Genomic DNA, 24,673 nt, shown 5'->3' on the forward strand with positions numbered 1-24,673 from the left:
TTTGGTCCATACTAGGTCAAATGCTTTTTTAAGTCTAAGAATACCGCTATTAGGTTCCTATCGGCTTTCCTTTTTGAGTAAAAGGCTAGTTTGATCGCTGTTTCCAGTCTTATAAGTTGATCCGTAGTGGATCATTTGTTTTTAAATCCGCATTGGTTTTCGGATATTAAATTATTTTGCTCTAGGTGGCATTTCAGGCGATTAGTTATTATGGTTTCCATAATTTTGCATATGTTGTTTGTTAAAGAGATAGGTCTGTATGAGCTGACATGGTGGGGGTCCTTATTTTATTGGTTAGACTGGAGACTACCCTGGTTTTAAAGTCAAAGCGCAGATGTGAAGGAAAACATCCCAACACGGTTTTCGAGTCAGACCGTTCAATGAATGTCATGAGAGGGATAGTAAGAAGTCAAAGAGCATGAATCAAGATTCCTATAGCAAAACAAACCACAAAGACATTTTTTCTTCTTCAAAACACAACATTTATATTCAAAATCACTTAACACTAACAAACAACTATAACATTTTTAACAATAATCAAACAATATAACATCAAACATTGTTTTCAAATCACAAACATTTTTTTTTCAACTAACACATTATTTTGGACAGGGCTGACAACGTTGTGAATGAAATTGTGATTTCCACTGTTGGAAGTCATTAGGCCATTGATGGACACTACGTTTCCTAGCTTGAGACAAAAGATAAGCATAATGGTCACAGAACCATTTATCTACTTTCACATCGTTTTTAGAAGAAGAACGAGGATCAAAATGAGTCACTAAATGTTCTAAAGAATAGCCCAGGCTGCGATGATGCAGAAAATACACACACCAAGGAATCTGTGCCTTGTAATTTCACATTACTGAATCGTGTGGTCTGAGCATTTCTTCTCATAAAGTCAATGATATCGTCTTCCAAAGGAGGCAATCCATACGAATCGAAATATTCCACACATCCTTCTTGAGGAAAGTAGACGGCTATCCAGTGGGTCCCTGGGAGATGACTGTCGTCCGTGTTGATCACATAAGCTTGATGGTCTTGAGGTTTGCGATGAGGAAGTTCATCTTTAGCACATACGACAGGATCCCAAGAAGCAGTGTATGAACTGTGGTTCAAAAGGTAATAAAGTTCCCAGGTATCCATGTTTTGTGTGGTTTTTTTCTTCTTCTTCACAGGTAATGATAAGTGATCAATTCGATCCTGACTGTTTGCTTGAAAATGTCTGACAAGTAAAAGGCGTTTAGCTCCGACTTCTTACTCTGGTCAAAGAGAGATTCGATGCGACGGCACTCCAGAGACGTTAATGGAGGAGAAGAATATTTATCCAAGCCTTTATACCACTCATTCAACACGAATTCTATCTCGATGAGACCCCAAGCTTTGTCCAGATTTTATAGGGTGGAATGTCCCTCGTCGCTGCCTTGGTCGGGAGTGAAATCAAAAGCCCACAAAGCATAGCCTCCTGCATAATCCTCGTATGTAATGCCGTGACTGGTGTTGGTTCCTAATTGTCAAGTGGCTTCGTACAGGGACAAGTACGACCTCAAGTAATTCTTCTTCGTGTCACTAAAGTCAGGCTCGAAAGGTCCGGTACACAAGGTCTTGCCATCGCGACTGACTTCGATCTTGGACACGTTAAAGTGTTGAAAGTGGAAAGGATTTTCATTGTAGGCTTCGTTGAAGGCTGTATTCTCGACAAGACCAAGGATTAAACGTTTGGGTAGCTGTCCTTTTAACAGATGATCTTCGATCATGGAATTCTGTCCAGTGGGAATGGTGAAGGTGTTCACTTCCACACGACGTATTGGATACTTGGCGGTCGTTCTGCTCAACGTGTGACTGATGTCGTTTCCCACTTTAGGTAACACTTCCACGCGTCGTACGTAGAGTCTGGCTTCTTGGATTTTGGTTTTGTAATCGGCACTATCAGCTATTAAATGGAAAGTGGCACTGCTACGATTCAGTCTCAAGCGGACATTTACATCGTTCAGCAAATACTTCTCTTGCAACCACATGTCCAAATGCAAACGATCCATCAGTTCTAAACTCTTTCCATCTTTGATTTTGTCTCTTCTTTCTACAAATCCCTCACTGTGTGCTTTGGTTGTATCAATTTCCAATTCTTCAAACTGGCCCGCATCGTCAGGTTCCCATTCCACACAGGCATTGAGATGAGTGTTCTTGGCGTCTATTCCGTACGTCAAGAGATTTTCCCGGTACGCTCGACAAAGGTAAGTATCCATGCTGCTACTGACCAGTTTGATATTCAAGTACAAGTCCACTCCACTAAACAAGGAATGCCTGAAATTGTTGACGGGAGCTACTGCTTCAGTGTCTATAGAACCTCCAGTCTTATCTAGAACTTTGACTTTCAGGTACAAGTAACTACCGTTCAAATCGATGTAATCTTCGAGTTGTCCTTTGATTTCAAACTCGATGGGAGCGGAATCCGTCAAAGAGGAGACGGGATAAAATTCCACCCATTGGGATTCTTGCATGGTCATCATGGTGGGTGGCATGGCAAACATATCCAGTTCCGACTTGGAACAGGCGCAAGACTCTCGGTGCATCATTCTTCTGTTTCTCAATACTTTAATAATCAAAAACGTCTAAGTCTCGAACAGTTCTTCTTTTCTTTGTCTTTCTAGCTTTAGAAGTGTGAAGTCTGGTAAAAGGGTGTTTTCTTCGTCGTCTCTTTCTGCCTTGTCCTTGTTGTGGCGTCAGGGAAGCAGGATTGCCTGACTCGGCAGCGTGCAGGGCATTTATAGATGTTTCTCGGCGACCCAAAAGGTCTTTGCCTGTTTGCAGCAAGACATTTTTGCCTGCTCTCAAGAAGGCGTCTTTAGGGTTTTGTTTGTTGATGATGACATTTTGGAGAAATTCTTTGCCTTGCGTCAATGCCGCATCTTTCAAGGCGAGCAATCCGCGTGTCACCATCGGTTTCAACACGGGGGCCACTGAACGAAAGGCTGATTTTAACATATCTCCTAAACCGTGTCCTCGCTGTCGAGCAACCCCTCAGTACACTGGATACTTGACTTACGAGTCGTGAGAGAACCGTTTTCGACAATGGAGTTTCACCGTGACTTTCCCTTTGGTGAATGGAATATTTTGTCCCAGATCTCCTTTTATAGCAATGTTGACCGTGTCCAAATACGACTTGCTGACAGGCAAATAGTGAGGATGTACAAATTCGCGGTGGACGTGGTAAGTGTTTCCACCTTCCTCGTCAGCGTTCGTGGCAGAATCCACTTTGAAAGGAATGACACGCAGTAACGGTACGGAGGTGTGTCCCACCACGTTATACTCCAGCACATCGGAGTACACAAAGAGCAAATTCAGTCCTTGGTTCAGTTCTACCGGGGAACGAAATAACTTGCTAAAAGAATCGTTGTCGGAAATGACTGGTAATTCGTTTTTCTTGATCATGGCCATCCTCATCTCCATGTCCCCACCTAGCATGTCAAACAATTCAGGACAAAATAAAATGGACATGATTTTACCCCCGTCAAATTTCATCAGGAAGCGACGAGCTGCTTTGTGGTACTCCAGGGTGACACTTTTTTTGACACTCTCCAGAGCTTTAAGAAACACGACATTAAACCTGGAGGTAATGGTGCTAACCAAATGTTGACCACTAAAATAAGAGCCTGGGGGAATGATCAAGCGATAGGTAAACTTTTGAGTTTCTGAGTTATATATTTTGTTATCATATTTTACATGGGTATTCAAGTACTGTTGCAATTGTTCGTCATGAACTTCCACTGAAAAATAATTTTGATTGGGAAGGACATTGAGGACTTGGGTCTGGTGAACCATTTCCACTAAAGCCACTTCCCAGTGGGCTTCGTGATCTAATTGGATGGCATGAGGTAATTTGACCGTGTAACAGCACAACGTGTTATTGGGAAACACCTCCATGGAACTGTCACTGGGTAAGGTTAAGCAAAATTGGTTAGGGTGACTCATAATTCCTGAGTTCTGTGGCTGTACGAGGGGTTACTGGAAGTCAGAGGTATGTCTCCGCCCAAAATGGGATTGTTGTTGTTGTTGGAGTGGTGACTGGAACTGACACTGGACACAAGGTTCTCGTTGTTTCCGTTCGAGGAGAATTTCAGGGAGGGATTGGGAAGCAGGTAACCGATGCAACTGCTCAATAAAATGGTCCACAATTGTTTGTCTCCTTGTTGCAAACTCAAATTAGCAATGGCTGCACCGATGACACAATACACCACAAAGATTTGGCAAAAAAGACGATTTGCGTTTTAGGCACACGTTCTCCACACCACACCCACAAGAGTTGTTTCTGTAAATCTTGCAGAGAAGAACTGGGTGAAGGAGTAGTCGCCGTAGCTGCGTCTGTGTGAAATGCTTCGATGGTAAGATTGGTTGTACGCTTGCACCAGGTGCGGTAAGATGTCGATGTACTTCAGAGTGTGGTGATGCGTAAAATATTTCCACATGCGTTCTTTCAAAGTGCGTTGAAAACGTTCCACGATGCTGGCTTTGGTTTTAGGATTCTCGGTGGTAAAAAAATGAATGTCACGTTTCTTTAATTCTTTTTGGAAAGCTTGGTTCAGAAATTCGGTACCTTTGTCCGTTTACCATCGAAGAGGGTGACGACCACTTTGTTTCAACACTCGTTGCAGGGCTCGCACTAACTCGCTGCTCGATTTGGAAGTCAAGGGCACATCCCAGGCAAATTTGGAAAAGACGTCGATAACACAAAACAAATATTTGTAGGCGCGATTGTAGCTGGCCAAATGAGAGACATCGGCTAAGTCGGCTTGCCATTGATGATCGATGCCTTCCACTCGGGTGCGACTTCTGGAAAACTTGCGTCGAATGGGCTTGTGTAAGGTATAAGTAGCTTGTTCTTGTAACCATCGTTGCACTTGAGGTAAACGGAGACTTTTCAGTCGCGTTTTGGCAGCACGATACAATTTTTGAACTCCTGCGTAACCTGCAGAATGGGAGGGATTGTAGTAAATACTGACTAACTTTTTCCATTTTTTTGTTTGTTAATAAGACACCCACTCTTGGAGGATGCTACTCTTTTTCTCTTGGGGTATTTTCTTGGATTGTAATGCTTTGCGTGTGCCACCAGCAATAGGTGTCGAGGAGGAGGATGTCTGAACAGGGGATATCTTTTCTTGTTTCACATCTGTCTTCACATTCTTTTTCTCTTCTGATGAAGAAGGGGTGATCATCATCTTTTTAATCCATCCAATTCTGGAGGTAGGTGGTATTGTTAACTTGCCTACTTTTTCTGGAGGAGTTTGAAACCCTTCTTCTTCTCCTTTTTCTGTCTTGGTCACTGGTAGTGGTGGTGGTACTGGTGATGGTGCTGGACTTTTCATCAAGGTCTTAAAATCCTTCAGAGTGGGAAGAGCTGTTTCGTCTGAGGCTTTTTGGTGAAAGAGTTGCAGTCGTTGCAAGAGTTGCCCGTACTTTTGCGATTTTTCTGTTTCGGACAAATCTTGGCGATCCATCAAGGACTGCAATTCATGTTGTAACTAGGACATCTCGCTCAGATTGGGACTGGGAGGTAAATGCGGGGTCCGTTGTTCTTGCCAACGATGGTATTCCATCCATCGTTTGTAAGGCACTAAAGCTAGTTTTCGTCCTTCCATGGGATGTCAGGGGTCAATTCTGAGATCTTGGGACTCCAGAGGGCCTTTTTATCTTCCTCCCATCAGTCCTCCCAACATGGTTCCCAACACTCCTTTCAGCAATGGGCCTAACAAGAGGGGTAAAATTCCTCCACGTTGGACCAACATCTTCTTCTTTTGACGAATGGGGATTTTCTTTTGAACCATTTGCGAAGAACGTGATGATGTTTGCCTAAGCATTGTTTCTCGTGTTTGGACAAAGGGATCGTGCCTTTCAACACGTTCAAACAACATTCGCACACGGTATCGATGACCTCTTTGGAGGCTGTTTGAATGAGTTTTTTTCGTAGGGGTGGAGAAGCTTTGTACAGGACAGATAACATGTCCCCATGTTTGACTAGACGAGCAGGCAGTCCTTTCCTTTTCTTTCCTTGGGGTTGTTTAGAAGAGGGATGTTTTCTGGAGGGTGACATCTTTGAGTCTTCAGGAGCACCAAAAACACTGATACCCCTACTTGGTCACAGACCTTTTTTATAATGGAACGCGTCGCCCCTGATTGTCTTTACGTCGTATTAACTTGAGGACAGGCATCACACGTCGTGCAGGCGTACGCAACGGACTAAATCGAGCCAGTTCTTGCTTGGACAAATCCAGTAAACTTTGTAATATGCCCGATCTTTCTTGAACTTTGATTTTGGGAGCAGGTACTTTGTGAGCAACGGCCGCTGCCGCTAAATTGGAGGGTCCTGCCACTGGGGAAGTTCTAGGTGTCATCAACTGAGACGTTCTTGGTGTGATCAACGTCTCCAAGTACTTTTCAGTTCTTGGTGTCATCAACGGAGAAGTAAATGAACCTGAGGCTACCGGAGACGAGGTCACTGCCGTTGCAGATCGTGGTTTGCATGTGTAAGGTTGCGTCCTGGCCGAAGTGCCTCTCTTGCGACTAGTTTTCTCTGGGCTTTTCTTTTTCTGGGGACTTTTTCTCTGTTTCTTTTTCTGGGGGCTTTTCTTTTTCCGGGGTGGTGACTGGTAAGAGGAGGGTCCCGCCACTGGAGAAGTTCTTGGAGACACGGGTCTCCTTGGGGTCCTGGTCTTGACACCGTTTCTCTTTTTCTTCTTGGAGCTTCGTTTGGCTTTTTTCTTGGGGAGAACTTTGGGAGCATTAGGATCCCATCTTAAGAGAGAGCGAATGATGACACCTCCAAGAGTACCGCTCCCTCCAGGTTTCAAAATAATTTGTTTTTTGGTTTGAGTGTCTATGCGGAGATCGGCCAGTTGGGTCAAAGCGACTTTGTTTCGATCGAAAGAGCGTTTGGTTTGATGAGGAATCTGAATGATCCCTTGCAGGAATTGACGTGCTGTCACCGTGAACCATCGTAAGACTTCTTTGAGACTAGCTTCTAAGACACGAGCCTGTATTTGTGGATTTTTTTCTCGACTGATGCCATACAAGGCACGAATCAATTTGACGGGAAGATGCGACTGAAGGGACGTCATGTTCAAACTGTGTGAGACAGACGAAAAGTGTCTGAGGATTTTATAGATTTTTTTTGAGTGAAATTAAGTCGAGAACGGAGACGTGTACAGGACAGGCCCTCCGTCTTGGCACCAGTGGTGAAACAATTGGGTACGAAATCTCAAATCATCGGGAGTAGTAGGTTTCAAATCGACGAGTAAATAGGCGTGTGTAGTTTGAGTGGCATCGTCGTACGCCTGAGTCAGCCAAGGAGTTCCTAACTGTTTGGCTAAGACTTGCACTTGCGATTTATCTCGAGGGCTTTTAAACAAGACCGTGTAATGCGCATTGAGACTGATGGTGCGATGGGCTTTACTTTGTTGAAACAAATTTTGGGTGATGTAAATGACACTGGCATTACGATGATGCCCTTTGCGCGTGAACCAAAGTTTAATTTCTTCTTCGTCTTCTCCTAACATATCGTCGAAAATGACCAAATGGGTTTGACGAGAGTCAGAGACGATTCCGTCGTCTTCTTTAGGAATGCCTTCCACAAACACGATGGAATCTCCTTGACTTTCTCGCAAGAGCCTGTACGCCGATTGCCCCTCTTTGTAACACCACACGATGCGTTGAGGCGGCCGATCGATCAAATGATGTTTATGTTCGGTTTTGCCTGAACAGCTAGGTCCAGCAATGAGCATGTTAAAGGGATGGCGAAGATACAAAGCCTCCCAACTGGCATGATCTAAGTGTTCGTCAATGACGTTGACAGTGGAGGAAGAGGGAGCAGAGGCAGCAGAGGTAGCCATAGTGTTAGGAATGTCACTTGTGACACGAAAACAAACAAGACAAGAGTTTATATACTTTCTTCAGGACACGTTTTTTGAATGTTTTAAACATGAACACGAAAGACAAATATACATAAAAGCCAAAGGCTTAAGTACAACTATAAAATGCACATGAAAACCATCAACGTGGAATAGAAACAAGTTTCTGTACAACATGTTTTGGGTAATGTTCTGACCAGTTCTATAGGGGGTAAGGTCACACAAGTGTCCTCCCGAAAGTGTCTTTCAAGCATGTCCACGACAGTCCTGTCCTGAGTGACGAGTTCTTCTTCTGGTACTGTCACTAACACAGGTTGAAAAGTAACTTTTTTCCTTGAACAACTCTTGTGCATACTGGGCCACTTCTTGGGTCCAAGCCTCAAATCCCCCTTTTTTCCAGGTACGTACATCTGTCCAATGGGGGTGTAAGTCACAAGCTACACACACATCGTCATACACGTCTTCGGTAGCTAAAAGTTGACGAATCTTTTTTTCCCGTAGAGGTCGAGAAGTATCCAGATGAAAACGCAATGCTTTGAGCAAAAGAAGACTTTCGTGAACATTTAAGGCTATTTAGGTGGTAAGTACTGTTCGTAAAGAGTCCACAAGGAATCGGCTGGTAAAGGAAATCCCAGAAAACAAGTCACTAAGTTAAACACCACTTGTCGACCCAAATTGAACGGAAACAGTTCTTGTAATAATTGATGGTAATGATCCACGGTTTGAATATTTTCACTGAGTTCCTTCCACAGAATCTGTTCAATCACATGTGATAAAAGTCGTGGCATGAATTCCTGTTTTTATACTCTCTTTGTTTCGGAAGCAATACACGTACTTTCTAGCCAGAGATCTTCGTTCTCCAGTTGGAAATTTAAATGCTCCAAACTGTAACCTAAACTTCAAACTTCGTTTAGAAGTTTCCTCTTCCGCTAAGTAGATTCCACGTAAAATATGTTGGTAATCCTTGAACAAGGTCTGACCACTTAAACAATTTCTGACGAATCAGTTCTTTTATACCATTCAGGTACCAGTGGTTAAACATCTGGTGACGTAACGGATGCAATTGTTCTTTACGTTTGACTTGTATTTTGACCAGTTCTCGGTAAATGTGTTCTCTCAACTCCACAGGCAAAGCACGAATGTTCTATTGTAAAGTATCCATGAATAGGTCAGTCAGTACAATTCACAATCTTCTCCTAGAGCAAAAGTAATCCACATAGTAAGTAATTTCTGACCACTGCCATTCAGGATAACGTCCAAGAATCTCATTGAAATCTTTTGATGTAAACGGTCTAAAGCGGTGTAATAGGATGAACGCACACTTGACCCAGAGAAATCTAACACATTGGTTGATTTTTTTCACTTTCCTCTTGTGAATTTCTCGACACAAAAGTTCTACAGTTACCCATTGAGATTTCACTCTGGCAAACCCCTGCCAAACTTCCTTGTAAATATTCTCTTGCAGTTCTTTAGGTAATGATTCAATATCATTTTTGAAATGAAGTTTAAATACTGGTCTCGGTGATGTCCAACATTTGATTCCTAACCAATCTAGTTTCTTCTTCAACGACATGGTAAGTTACTTCAATGTCTCAGTCCCACTAAGGGTAAGTAATGACAATTCGGTGACCATCGAGCATGTTCTAGGTAGGCCGAATCTTGTGGTTCCCAGTGGTGAAGTGACACACCGCAACTGAAGCACTTGACTTTATCCCCTTCGCCCAAGTAGAAAAATCCGGCTCTGGCTAATTCTTCGGTGGTCGGACCTCCCAGATACTTAGGCCATTTTCCTTTGAACGATTGAAGACGATTTTCAAAGTCGAGTATTCCGACAAACGCACAGGGAACGAATATTCGTCTTTCACAGGTTCGTTTCGATGAGGGCAGGGTGACATCGATAGGAGTTTGCTCAGGGCTGGATGACATCCGTAGGGGGGTAGACGTGAAGGTTGACATCCGCCATTAAAATGAAACCCAGTAAAGTGTCCAAGAGGACAAGCGGCATCGCTTTCGCATCCCTAAGGTTTGACACGCACAGCATCACTTTCCATGATAGGGGTAGTAGTAGTAGTAGTGAAAACAAAGTTCCCATGATGCTTTACGGCATCGCTAAGGTCACAGCGTACAGCATCGCTCCCATCGCAAGGCTCACAATTGCATTCTACTTCAGAGGCCCCAAACTTGAATTGTTCCTGTCTGAACTTGTTTTGTGTTTCTCTGAAAGTATTCATCTTGTTCGCTTGGTCTTGGTAGTCACAATGAACTATCGATCTTGCCTAGGGTTCCATTTTATATACAGACCAATACCCACGTGTCCATACGGTAACGTGAAATGATTGGGAAGTCGCACTCCTTCTGGTACACGATTTGATAGACTTTTTCCAAGGGTCGACTGACGATGTGGTGATTGGGTAAACGTACAATCTTGTTGGGCTGATAGGTGGTCACTTTAAAGTGTTCATCTTTTCCAGACTGCAAGGCTTCTTTCAATACGCCAAAGTTCACCACACGACTGGTACGATAATTCAGAGTCAATCCTTTCACTTTACACTTCGTGTGCACTTGTTTGTCCCGGTATTTGTAGCCGTAATATTTAGGACCGCCACTCGCGAAACTTAGAATCTTGTCGTCGGGGTGCTCGTCTGTCCAGGCTCCTAAACGGTCTCCTTCGATGTCAGGGTGCTGTTGACTCGGGTGATGGATGTAAATGCAACTGTCCGTGTCAAAGTACAGGACACGTTCACCTAACAGTTCTAAAGCTTCGTACAATTTTAGCGAGCATGAGCTGTCACGTAAGCCGCAATGATAACATTTCCAAAGGGATCGGCTTCTACAAAGTCCAGATCTTCTTCGTAATTTACTAAGATCAAATCCTCGCGAACGACGTCCACGTGTTTCATAAATTTGGTTTTGTCGTGAATCATCTGAAAGTAGCGGGAAGGTTCTGTCAAATATTCCGTTTTGGGTAAACACGGTCGTTGTGCCATTTTACCCCACAAGCAATTTAACATCACTTTGGCAAACGATCGCCTGCCTTCGTTTTTCTCGATGTGATCTAAAGTAATGCCTTCTTGTGCCCAGTATTTCTCTTTGAATGTCTTTTGGTCTTCGGGAGTGTGACACCAGGAAGGATAGCCACTGGCTTATTGCTTTAGTTTCAAAAAGGCATCACGTAGTCGGCGAAAATGCCTTTCTGCGTGGGGCCATCCTTGTGGTATTGTTGTGTCTTGGGAAAGTGACAAATTTCGTACACTTCTAACAGTTGGTATCCCATGTCCAGAGCTTTGAACAATTCCACGCTGACCCAGGTTCCCGTCAAGGCGCGTTCTTCCTGGGTGTGCTGACAAGGCTGGTCTTGGTTGCACGTTTCGGCACAAGTATGACACAAAGGAAACATCAGTTTGTCTTGACAATGGTGAGGTAGCACGGGATGGTACAAGTCGGTGGGAGGCAAAACTTTCCATTTGATCAAACCTTCGTATTGTCGGATGTTTTTCAGGTCAAAGTGTTCCGTCAGCAATTGTGGGTGCCCTGCAGGAAAGCAACAATATTTGCACACGTAGGGATACAGCGAACACACGTCCAAGTATTTGATTTCTTCTCCTTTCTCTTCGTCGGCTTGGTACAGCAAACAGGTGGCATTGGTCCTTCCTCCGTACAAACTATCCCTCTGATTCAGGGGGTCTATGAACTGGTAGCTTTCCACGGTGCGTTTAAATTCGGGATCGGTTTTCAAACGGTGATCGTGTTCGTGTTCCCACATTTCCACCACTTGGTATCCTTGCTGTTCTAACTTTAGGCGTCGCTGACAAGTGGCCTGGTACAAGTCTTCCATGGTCCGTTGTAAAAACTGATTTTTAGTGTTACGATCAGGGTAACAGACGGGACATCCGTGAAATAAGCAACCGTTAAACTTGTACACGATCTTGGGGTTTTCTAAGTCCCAGCCATCGACCGAATGCGTTCCGATGGTCTTTTCGCCTCCTCCGTTACGGGCATGTTGAATCCATTTGTCTTCCTTGTCGCACAAGTAATGTAACCAGCGTAGGGCTTTGATCGAGTATTGACGTTTGACATAGTTGGTCGTTTGAGGACTGATGACAGCCACGGTCTTTTGAGGCATGAATCGTTGTCGGTACATTAAGGAACACGCTTTGGCAATGGTGCAAGCTTCTTTCAAATGATCGACCCCTCCGTGTTCCATGAACAGTTCTCGAAATTTTCCACAGCAACGCCGTAAAATGCCCACATCGGAACGACAATACTTTAGCATTTCTTCCTGAAAGTCGAAAGGGTCTGAGGCGTGAGCCTGGTACCAAGCGTAGAAAGCTTCTCGTTGTTCGGTACGCATGTTGTCGGGGTCGTAATAGTGAGCCTCAGGCAAATGGGGTAGAACGGCGTGTTGATTGGATTCCTATTGAAAAAGTGTGGAAAGCACCCTTTAGCCATTTCTGTCATTCCAAACGTTTTAGGCATTCGACTCAAAGGCATGGCCAAATAGCACATCGAATATTTAAACTGCACTTGTTCCACTTGCATGAAAATGATTTTGGCTCCGTTCAAAGTGACTTTATGACGTTCGGTGCCATGTTCCGTAGAGTACCTCAAAAGAAACTGTCCATCGTATTCCGAGAAATTGTGAGACATCAGTGTGGCATGACGATGACAATCTCCGTAACGATCGATGTCCTCTTGGCTCCATGTCCTGTCGATGGGGTCTAAGACCCATCGGGCGAAATCGGCTAGCGTGTTCGGTCCTCGAAAGATTTTTTCACGTCCTCCAGGAATCTTGCTGCAGTGAGGGCAATGACTAAAGATAGGTTCTTCAATGCACTTTTCACACGCTCGGTGAGCCACGCAGAAATTAGGAATGTGAATGCCGGCCTCTTGCATGCATTCAAAATCGAAAAAGATGAAATTACCTTTCTTCTTGTGACCATTCTCTTTCTCTTGTTGGGGTTGGTATTTTTGCATGTAAAATTGGTGTTCCAAGTCCGCGATGTGGTGACAAATGTGACATTTGTTCTTTCCTCGACATACGTGTGCCTTGGCACTATTGGTACATATGCCTTGTCCACACGTAGGGGACAATCTCAGGAGTTGACAAGCACATTTCTGATGTAAATCGTGTGTCTTGAGATGTTGGTAACAGACAGGGCTGACAAAGGTGCGCAGACAAGCAGGACAATGCACTCGTTCTTGCCCTTCGTCCAGACAGGGTTGAGAAGCCAAACATCCTGAGCATTTCGATCCACAATGTTTGTGTTGCTCTCGATTGTTATAGCCATAGTCACATTTCTCACAGTAATAACCATATCCCAGGAATGCAATGATACCAGTAATGGTATCGAAATGTTCATCGTGATGATAAAGGTGAATGTATCTTCCATCCTTAAAATCTTGGCCTCGAAACAACAGAGGTCCGCGCACTTCTTGAGGGTGCACTTTCAAGGTGTATCGTGGAGTTAGGACATCTTGCAATTTTTGCATTTCAGGAATGCCACAGGGTGTGTCTTTGGACAGGCCAGCTTGTTGTAACAGGAGTTCTGCTTCACTTCGTTGTTTGGCTCGGTCGGATTGTCGAATGTTCTCCCAGGCTCTTTTCCATTCTACCGTGTCGTTATTGTTGGCATAGGTTCGTCCCACCACGATAGCCCTGGCTAAACACATGTGGTTTTGAAAATTGTTAATTTGAACGAGACTCTTTTTGGTAACGCAAAGGTTGTTGACCAATAAGGTCTTTCTGCGTTGTCCGGTCCCTTGAGGATTAGAGACGTGGGTCATGTCCAGTGTGACTTTTCCATCGGTGATGTCAAACTGGTCATTGGATTGTTGCACGTGTTGAATCTTGTCCATGACTTTGGAAGCGGTCAATTCTGCAGGGCTGCTAAACTCGATCTAAACAGGGGATTTCAAGCCGTCGTGTTGTATGAAAAGTCTCAAGCGATCGTCTTCTTTGGGTTCACATTGTCGCTTGAGTGTGGTGAACAAAGAATCCCACATCTCGGTGATGAACCCTTCTGCTTTCTCTAACGGTACTTCGGACTTGAAATCTTTAAACTTCACCGTGTATTTGTAAGCCGTGGTTCTAAATTTTCTAGAGGGACGTTTTTCCATCTCTTGAATGGAATAGTACTTTTCAGGGTTGACTAAGGGTGGTGAACTTTGTTTAGAAGAAAACTCTCTGGGTTTGGATTCTGGTTCACTCATGTCCTCTTCAAAATCACTGTCACGAATTTGTGCCAAGACTTCAGCCCTGGTACGAGGCGATAGATCACGTTTCTGCCTCTTACTTTCTTCTTCTTCTTTCTTCTTGAATGAATTGGATCGTTTCATCTTGATAGCAAAACGTCAAATGTCTAAAATTTAAATACCATGGGTTACTTTATAGTCATGACAGACCAGCGTATATAAAGGGTGTGTGTCTTGTCCTTCCACTATTCATTTCACTCTCAAACCGAGCACAACGATGGACGAGACTACACAAATCGAACCTTTCATCGGAGCTTTGCGAGGGGTCATCCGAAAATTTTCTTCAGACCAGCCGAGGGACTACTCACCCTCCTATCGAGATAAAAGTCAAGATACTTTCTATATCTGTCAGAAGAAAGGGCATTGGTCTTCAGAGTGTCCAGACCGTCAAAAAAGCAAAACAGGGGCTAAAAGAGACAAAAGTCAAGATACCTGTTATCATTGTCAAGAAAAAGGACACTGGTCTCCAGATTGCCCTAAGAAACAACAGGAGCAAGAAGAGGGGAGTGATGGAGAGGAAGAAGAGGAAGAAAGCAGACAGGTGAAGAAAAAGAAACAGGAGAAAAAAAAGAAGAAGGCAAGAAAGTGAGGATGAAGAGGAGGAAAAGACTGTGACTGTGAAGAAATTCAAAAAACAGAGAGAGTGAACAAAAAGACAGAAGAAGTCAATGAACTTTTTAAAGTGCTATGTTGTGAATTGTGAATTGAATTGTAAAATTTGTACCAGAATAGAAAGTCTATAAAATGTAAGTGTCTCTTGTTTTTGATTTTAAAATAAGAACCTACACTCACACACTCCATCATTCACACGTACTATAGGGGTAAAATGGTTTTTTTTTAGTTTTAATGGATGTTGGCAATTGAAAGACTATCTCTTTTCGAGAGACATGGGTGGCCCTGAAAAGGGCCTTTTTTTGGTGTATGAGTGATTTTAAACAATCAACTTTAACTGCCTTAAGCCTTTGCCACGGCCAAGGCCTTCTTCTGGACTGCGTACTGTTGATGATGATGATGATTTGGTTGAAATCACTAAGGGTGGTACGGTAGGCTTAGTCACAGAGTTGGAGTGTTTAGCTCGGGAAGGTCGTATTCTCTTCGGTCTGATACATTTGTTTCAGACTTCTTAACTCCTCTAAAATGTCCAACAGTACCGTGACCGTTTGACTTTCACACCCTTGTTTCTTTGCTGCTGCTGGTACTTCTTCATCTTCTTGTTTTTTTCTTACCTCTTCTTCTTGCTGCTGTTGCTGTAGGAGAAAAGCTTGCTCCGCTTCCTTTTGCTGTTGTATAAATTTCTCCAATTCTTCTTTCTGTCTCTGTCTAAAATTCTCCACGTTCGGTAATGAAGGAGAAGGTGACGAAGGTTCCGGAACAAATTCTTGCGAGATAAGAAAATCCACAAAATCCCAATTCACCTCTTCTGAAAGTAAGCCCGGGTTCCCTTGGGTAGTCTCCACGGCTGGTTCACCCCAATTTATCGTTTTCTGAGTGTCCGTCATGTTGAAAAACTGTCGCATGGATTGACTGCGCACAGGCGCTAGCGAATCTATATAGGACATGTGACGTCACAGACTGCTCTCTTCGGATTGGACGTGGGCTGACTGAATTTTGTAACGCGTGTTTGGATTGGTTAACCAACTCAATCCGTTTCAATACTTCCTCTCTCCATAAATAAGCGCAGTTCACTGCATTCCTTCACCTGTTCTCGGCGCCCCAAACATGTGGACCGACGTGCAATCATCAACTCTTGTATCTTCCATGATGTTCCAGTTGTCCACAGGACAGACACCAGCCTGTGGATAAGAAGGATATATGTGGAGAGGCAAGGATGCCTAAAGAGAGTATTAGTATATGGCCCTGCGGTCAGGGGCAGCTTGAGAAGAAGAAGCTCTCACAGATGCCCTCTATGTTAATATTAAGGGTATATTAACATAAAACCAAAGGCCCTTTTCAGGGCCCCTTCATAGGTCTCGAAAAGATCTTGACTTTCATTGCCTACCCCTTTTTTAAAAAAATGTCTGTTGTCTATTGTGTGTGTGTGTGTGTGTGTGTGTGTGTGTGTGTGTGTGTGTTATATCCCTCTCCCCTGTTCAATTTCCATAGACCCATAAGGTCGGGACCGTATTAAAATAGGGTCACGACCCTGTTCAATTTCCCTTGACGCTATACAGTCCCACGATTTATTCCCGTGTTAAATTCGCCTTGACCCTCAACAGTCCCATTCCCCATGTTAAATTCCCCTTGACCCTCAACAGTCCCATTCCCCATGTTAAATTCCCCTTGACCCTCAACAGTCCCATTCCCCATGTTAAATTCCCATAGACCCTATATTCCATATCCTGTGCTCCCCATGTTAAATTTACATAGACCCCATATCGTCCCAGGGTGGTTTTTAATGGCAAGTCCCCTAGACTCCGAATCGTCCCTATATACTACTTATGTTATATAGTTAATTATAAAACACAAACCAAATGGTTGCATTGGTGTTTGCTTTTACATGCGAGTTTCACCAGGTTCACTGGTTTCCTTCGATGACCGTTTAGTTACTGCTTTAAATTAAACGTTTTGACACTGATAGGTTTTGTTTTTCCCTCAGGAAGTAATATGAGTTCTTGCAAAGCTGAGTTTGATGATCGTATGCTTTATATGATTTCACTGCTTTTCCTCAGAGAACAATGCTATTATAACTCATAAAAAATAACATTTTCAACGACTGCGTGAACATAATATCACGTGTCAAGGAACAAAACACCAAGGCATATCACTTGCCTTGGATGAACAAATCTTCAGATCAACCTCCAAGCGGGCACTGCATGTGCAACATTCTACATTGCTGTTCCATCAGAAGTTATGATGGGTTTTTGTGCATTCATTTAAAGCAGATGATCGTTACTGCTTTCAAATAACAGTTTTACTAAAGTTTAGTCAGGAATCAGTTTCATGTTATTTATTAACGTTCCCTCAGGAAATATCTAACGTTTTTGCATCGTAGTGTCAGGCAATTGGATGATTACTGCTTCATATGACGCTTTCAAGGAGTTCCCTCACAAATATTTCCTCCTTTGTTGTCCCTCGTCACAACACAGGATATATATTATTTCGAATATATGGTCTTAAAAATAAGTAATATAACAGAGTGAGAAGCAATCAGCTCTGTAAATTAAAAAATAATTTATTTCCCTTGTATAGAAAGGGAAAATGTAAAAGAGAACTTATGGTATTGAGAATTAAATCCCAAATAATCATAGAATTACGGCCACAAATCCCAATGTTTAAAGTTCTGAATAAACTTTAGTTTACATCTATATTAAATCCAACGCTTAAGGTCTTGATGTGCCTGTGGTGACCCGTTTAATGCTGATGTGCCAACAGTCTTTTGTTGGATCACAGTGATACGATCCAAGAATTAAATCCTTATTTGAAATTTCATCATAAATTCCTGTCTTTATTTCCAAGAATGTTATTTTAGAAGAGCACTTTGCATTTCCAGAGAAGAATCACCTGAATTTAAATAATTTGAAGAAATAAATTCCATCCCAAATGAATTACTGGACACAACATAATACAATTCATTCTACCAAGATTTTAAAGCACTAATGAACAATTTTCCAGTAACAAGATTATATAGTCTTCCACCTAACATCACGTGACAATTAACATTTTTTTTAAAAAACATTACCTAGTGGAAACGAACTTTGTAGAACATTCATAATGTTTACAAGATGAAATCTTAGTTACAATTAGAGGTCTGTTATTAAAATTATAAAATGTGTAGTAAAGAACGGATAGACCCGGCAATTAATTATGAATTATCGAAGTTCAGGTGTCAGATTGAGATAAACATGTTAGCTACATAACCAAAATCAATCATTCAGGTCAGGTAGAAAATGAACTTGATTTTGGACAAGGTGAAGTCCAAGATACAATCTCGCATTATCAACAGCAAATAATGAGAAAAAAAAATAACAATGTAAATTAAATATTAATAACCACACACACACACACACACACACACACACACACACACACACACATATATATATATATATATATATATATATATATATATATATATATATATATATATATATATATATATATATATATATATATATATATATATATATATATATATATCCCGCATTATTTTTTATGAAGGTCCAAAATTTCTCAACCCGACCTGAAATGGAATGCTGTCAGATCAAGCGCCGCGGCACTAAACATCAAAACAACCATATTTAATTTCGCATATCTAATTCGATCACCGTATAGAAGTTTTGTTTTATTTTTATTTAATTTTGTCAACATGCACCACGTTTTCTCCAAGAGCATTTTATCTTTTTCAACTCTATTCCGCAGAGTCAGTCAGACGAGAAGGCGTATTTGCTGTCCACTGATGAGGGGGCAATCTCGCTGGAAGCAGACGACATTCTCCCCGTATGGAGAAAGATATGTTTCGCGATAGGTGGCGCTCCATATCAGATGACATCCACCGTCATTGGCTTCTTTATAAGCATATTTCTTTTAGAAGTAGCAGAGGTGAGTGTTTAAGCGTAATAAAACACAATAAGTTGAGTTTACAATTTTTGCAATATACTTTTTGCCTGTAGATTCAACGTATTTTATGGGTCATGCAGTCCTGGACGCGAAAGTATTTAAGAAGAAAAGAACAATAAGCATGACACTGCAGATAAACTTGTATCTACTTTCTGTGCAATTATTTTGCAACAAAATCGAAAGATTGATATTTTAGAAATTAGAAAGACAACCAAAATCCTTGTCAGAGCCTCGGTTACTTCATGAATAATGGTAACAAAATTAAATGACAACCCTTGTGAACAGGAGAAAAATAAGCATTACAAAGTCTTTGAACTGTTATTACTCTGTCACGAGAATCAAAGAGAATCCATAACGTTTACCGGCAGCTCAATTAGAACCATAGAAAATTTTATTTTTGTTTTAAATTTCGCAACCACTTCATGCAAAGTCTTCCTTTTGCGAATATTGTAGGCATAGTGCTCGAAAATCTGTAATAATTCATCAATCTATTAACTATGTTCTTAAGTTTTAATAAAACAATTAGTTTTAATTAGTTATGTTAATAATGAGATACATTGGATAATTATATTTTGCTGTTGTTATTAGATCCGTCCCTATTACGTGGCTATAATTCTGATCTGCGGCAAAATCTGGGATGCCATCACGGACCCACTCTGTGGCTATTTGGTCAGCAGGACGGACACAAGATTTGGCAAATTTAGGCCATGGTAAGACTATGTTAATTATAAGCTGTGTCGAGATACAATGCAATCTCGCTGTAACATCAGCCAGAGGAGATACTAGTATTTTTGAGAAAATTGTCTGGTTATAGGACTTACTAAGAGGAAATAAAACTGGAGGGAAATATCTGTTACAATTATATGTTTAACGTTGATGGTACGTTTAAGATATTAATTATTCTATAACGGTTTTATTTTCCATCTGAGAAAAACGGATCATGCTGGTTTGTTTGCTCCGAATGAATGCTCCTAATGTTTCAAATACATACTATCAGGAATTTATATTTAACAAAATCATGAATCATCGTTGATCAGAAAGAAAATATAGACTTTTTGAAAGAAACATACCATGACCCTAATTTACAAAACATGAAAAAAAGAAAGGACGAAAAAGAAATGATTGCTTGCAATTAATCAGAATAGTTCTGAAGTCAGTTTACACAGACTATTCATTATTATTATTATTATTATTATCGTTAGTGGTTTTTTTGTTAATATACTCTCGATCTGGTCGTACAATTTTCTTAATTTCTGTTGTGCCAACAGCGCATATTTTGCATGGATCCTTTCATTCGAGGCTCATGGCAAATCCAAACCTTATAAAGTGATTAAATCATCTGAACCAGTTACAGACGACTTCAAAGTCCAAGTTATCGAATACAAACTGATGCAAAAGACTGCATGATTTAAGATTATGCGAAAATGAATAACCTCGAACGTTTCCCAAATCATTATAAATCTAACCCTTATAAACTTGAATGCATTGGGGTTTTTTTTATTGTTTTACCAAATTTTACTTTGTAAATTTAATAATTATCAGTATGTATATTGTTTCAATAGCAATTGTTACTTAACAAAGTGTAAGAGTACTCTTTTTTGAAAGACACAAGAGTGGCTTCAAGTGAACAGTTCAACCTAATTTTGTCTTCATCACATAATGCCTTGGCAAATAAGGGTCAAGTACCATTCTTATGATGATATTAAGCTAAAGTTGACATTGAAATCATAAAACTCTTAATACACAGTCTAAGCTTCAGATATTGTTAGTTTTGAAGATTCTTACGTGCTGATAGTAAAAATTCAATCATAAACGCAAGCTCAGAAAATTATGATCTCCAGTTCTTATAGTAATGTAACTATCTGAACACAAAAATTAAACGAAGACTACAAGTCTGAAATTAGAAATTATGATTACAGTTGCTTAACCTCGTTGAAATTCGTTGTGGGATTATAACCTTTCTTAACTAAGTGATAAAGGCTCAACATTTTTGAGTATCGTGTCTATTTTTTTTTATAAAAAAAATTATTTCTTTTTGTACTATCGTCGCATAATCGAATCTTTCTGAGCAAGAAACTCCATTTCCGTCACAAAGTATTAAAACTATGTGACTTTGTATCTTTTATTCAAAGAAAGTGAGAATCGTAGATATTTTCTAAACTTGAGACCTCTCATCGATAACTAAATTTCACTAATATTTACTCAAAGCAAAATCTCTACAATTTTTGGGTTTTAAGCTTGAAGCTGAGTTTTATCTAATAGTGATTTGAGAATACTGGGTCAGGATTGAGTTTGGATTTAAACTCATATTCGATTCAACTTACGTTTGAAATCATACGGCCTGCCCACTAAATCTGGAAACATTTTGAGAAAGAACACCAAGGTTAACTCCATGTTGAAAATTAGTGCATTCTGATAATTACATTTGAATGACGTTAGCTTTATGTAAAATGTAAGTGTGTTTGCGCAGCCATTAGATGTTTTTCAAAGGTCACGCCTGTAGTTGGGCGTGACCTTGAATAACTGACTTGAATATGGGTCAATGTCCTGGTTCATAAAGCACATCGGATTTGAGGTTGCTGACGTCATAGGCCACCCCATACGGGTATGACCTTGAATGACCCGGTTTGAAACTGGTACAATTGCCTGGGTATATATAGTCGCGAAGTCACTGTTGACAGTGAAATCTAGCTGATTTGCTAACCTTACTTTTGTTTTCTCAGTCTGGTTGTCTCCGTCATCGTATCCACGCGTTAGGATATGATTTTCTAGGGAAGAGACCCTTGCTGTCTTCTGTTGTGCCTGACGGGGTTGTTATAAAATCAAACAACAGCAACAACAACAGATACATAACAAAATAAAATATCATCTATACAACATCGTAAGGTCTCTCCAACTTTGAAAACACACCATATAAAACATTTTGAGAGAGAGAGAAATACACACGCACACACAAGCACACGAAATCGAGCTCTTTGGTACAGCTCATAAATGAAAGCGTATCATATTGATTAAAACTGACAAGGTCATCTTTGCTGATCAAGTTGATAAACTGTTTGAATCCTCGCTGTTAGGCCCTAACATACCATCAACTTATTAAACCCTTTATGGTTTAAAATTTATTTGCACATTGGGGTACATGAAAAGGTTGAAGAACACAGAAATATCAAATGGGTTGATATCTTTTTAAAGCTAGATCGTGAACTTAGTTTTGAATATTTCGAGTTTAGCGAGAAAATATTTATGCTAGAAAGTATATAACAGAGAGCACTGTTCCAAGTAAGCATCAATGGCTACAAAACTCAACTCTCTCTCAACAAGCACCGCACAGCCGGCAGCAACCAGAAATATGTAATGTAAAACCTGCTCTCTTCAAGCATTGTCAAACACCCCTATCCGCCCCAGATGAATCAAACAAAAGTGCAATTGCAAATGAAAACTCTGCACTTACCAGTCAAAGTGGTTCATTGATTAGTCCACACTCTATTCCACAAGAATAACTTGCTGACTTTGTAAATAGTTCCCAAAGCTAGCATGTTAAGTGACAGAGGTCACACTAGGTCAGAGTGTTTGTCTAATGGTGCCATAAAATGGAGAGACGATCTGATAAGGACAGAGGCTGGCTGGTGCGTGTTCTCTAGGCAGTGATACTGTTATAGGCTTCAGATGTAAGGTTAATGACCTTGTGATCTTGGAAAATATTGTAATATGTCACTGTCAGGAACAGTCATAGGGAGGATAGAAAAATCTGAGAAAATCTAGAAGTTAGGTTAGTATAAAGGAGTCCATTGTAAGATCTAGACCGGGTTGCATGCTACACAATTTGGTGGCAGCGGTGGGATTATTTTTTCGTAAAGTAGCTGCAGACTCTGGAAAATCTTAAGAATAAATGAAAATGGCGCAATCACAGACAGTCTCGTCAATTATGGATGCACAAAAAAGAATTAATCATGAAATTCGGCAACTGGAACGTGAAATAGAAGAAAGTACACGTAGGACTATCTGTATTGAACATCAAATAACGCCATCAATCCCCCGGGAAAGAAATGAAGCACCCCAAAGAAGATTAGAATTTTCGGAACAAAATAAACTGAAACGACCACTTGTAACGCCACAAACGTTCGACGGTTCCACACCACTGCTGGACTTTCAAGCACATTTTAGTTCGTGTGCCGGGATAAACAAATGGACTCAAGAAGAGAAAGGGCTTTACTAGCAGTGAGTCTCAGGGGTCAGGCCCAACAGCTACTGGGATCTGGAACTCCAGATTATGACAGGCTCATGGATTCGCTAGAAAGAAGGTTCGCGCCAAAAAAAAAACAAACGGAAATTTACAGAATACAACTAAAAAGCCGCCTTAGAAGGGAACATGAAACACTTCCCGAATTGGGACAAGCGATACTCCGCCTCGCTTCCCAAGCATATCCAAAGGCGCCAGAAGAATTACTCGAAACACTGTCGAAGGAGCAATTTATCGATTCTTTAACTGACAGCGAACTTAGGTTAAGAATACAGCAGGCACGCCCTAAAACCCTTGATGAAGCCATTCAGATTGGAGTAGAACTCGAAGCCTTTAATAGAGCCGAGCTTCAGCGAACGGATTTGGGAAGATATGCACAAACCGTTACAATATCTGATGCTGGGTTAAGTGATATCCAGGAACTTAAGAAAGAAGTTGCGGAACTCAAGACATTACTAAAGGATTTGAAGGCAAAATCGGCAGGGAAAAACGTAACGAAGGCAAGATCTTGTTACAAGTGTGGAGAAATAGGGCATTTCAAAAGAGACTATCCAAAAAGCAAGCCCAAACTGTCCGAAAACTAGGGTGGGCCCACCCCAAGGGCCAGGGGTGGGACCGTGATTCCAGGCCTAGGAATATAACTGGACAGGCAACGATGAAAGATGCTGGGATGTACCTTCCGGGATCTATACACGGAATGGGTGTCAATTTCTTAATAGACACAGGTGCTACGGTTACCATGATAGCAAAGGGTGTCTGTGAGAGGATGGCTCCGGAATATCGACCTCGGTTACATGAGGTTACTGGGCACGTTCTGTGTGCAGATGGGAAACCGCTAGAAGTAGTTGGGAAAGGAAAGTTTTCCTTGTTGTTCGGAGGGAAACGTCACGAGCATTGCGTTATCGTTGCAACGATGGGCTTGACAGCAGAAGGAGTGTTAGGATTGGATTTCCAAGAAAACGTAGGAAGCAAAATTGATTTTGTGAATCACAGTTTAACTATTGGGTACGCCATTTTATCATACGATGTGATCAAATCATTTTCGATGGAGTGCGCTAGAGTTGTGTTATCAGAGACAATATCGATCCCTGCAAGGCACGAAATGAACATTCCTTGCAAATTACAAACAGAAGGGGATAACCACGCATTCGGTTCGATCGGGGTTGTGGAACCAGAGGGACGATTTGTTGAAAATAAGCAACTTCTAGTAGGAAAAGTACTTATTAGGGCTACATCCGACGATGTCATTCCTCTAAGGGTCATGAACGTTACCGACGAAACAAAAGTTGTCCATACCGGTGGATGACGATGATGTTGGTGATGTTTCTGGAGAATTATTGGCTCAAGTGGAAACCTTCCAAATGCCTGAACACCTGAAAAAGTTATCTCAAGAAACGAAAAAGGGTCTCACATTGGCCCAATGCAAGAAAGTTGACCAACTTCTATGTACGTTCTCGGGTTTATTTGCTAAATCAAAAGATGATCTTGGCAGAACCACTCAAGAGATGAAATTGAGGACCATGTTGAGAGTATGTTAACTCAAGGCATTATAGATCCATCATTAAGCCCCTGGGCTTCGCCTATAATGCTGGTGCGTAAGAAGGATGGAACGTTCGTTTTTGTGTCGACTATAGAGCAGTCAATCAACTGACTGTGAAGGACGTGTATCCTCTACTAGGTATAGACGACTCATTGGATCGACTTTCAGCTGTATCGTGATTTT

The 24,673-nt window shown here is 41.4% G+C and overlaps 1 protein-coding gene across 3 annotated transcripts in view; it reads left to right on the forward strand.

The window, feature by feature from the left end:
* Nucleotides 1-24,673, forward strand: part of LOC149806389 (sodium-dependent lysophosphatidylcholine symporter 1-like) — a 79,680-nt gene that overhangs the window by 16,498 nt on the left and 38,509 nt on the right. For all 3 annotated transcript variants that reach the window (XM_089952575.1, XM_089952583.1, XM_089952591.1), the window contains exons 2-3: nt 18,513-18,692; nt 19,299-19,420. In XM_089952575.1, the coding sequence (XP_089808701.1) occupies nt 18,513-18,692; nt 19,299-19,420 (302 nt within the window). The remainder of the gene's footprint in view (nt 1-18,512; nt 18,693-19,298; nt 19,421-24,673) is intronic.

This window comes from Sinohyriopsis cumingii, chromosome 1 (genome assembly GCF_028554795.1).
Source record: "Sinohyriopsis cumingii isolate HCF-2022 chromosome 1, ASM2855479v2, whole genome shotgun sequence".
In the NCBI taxonomy this organism is placed as follows: Eukaryota; Metazoa; Mollusca; class Bivalvia; order Unionida; family Unionidae; genus Sinohyriopsis; species Sinohyriopsis cumingii.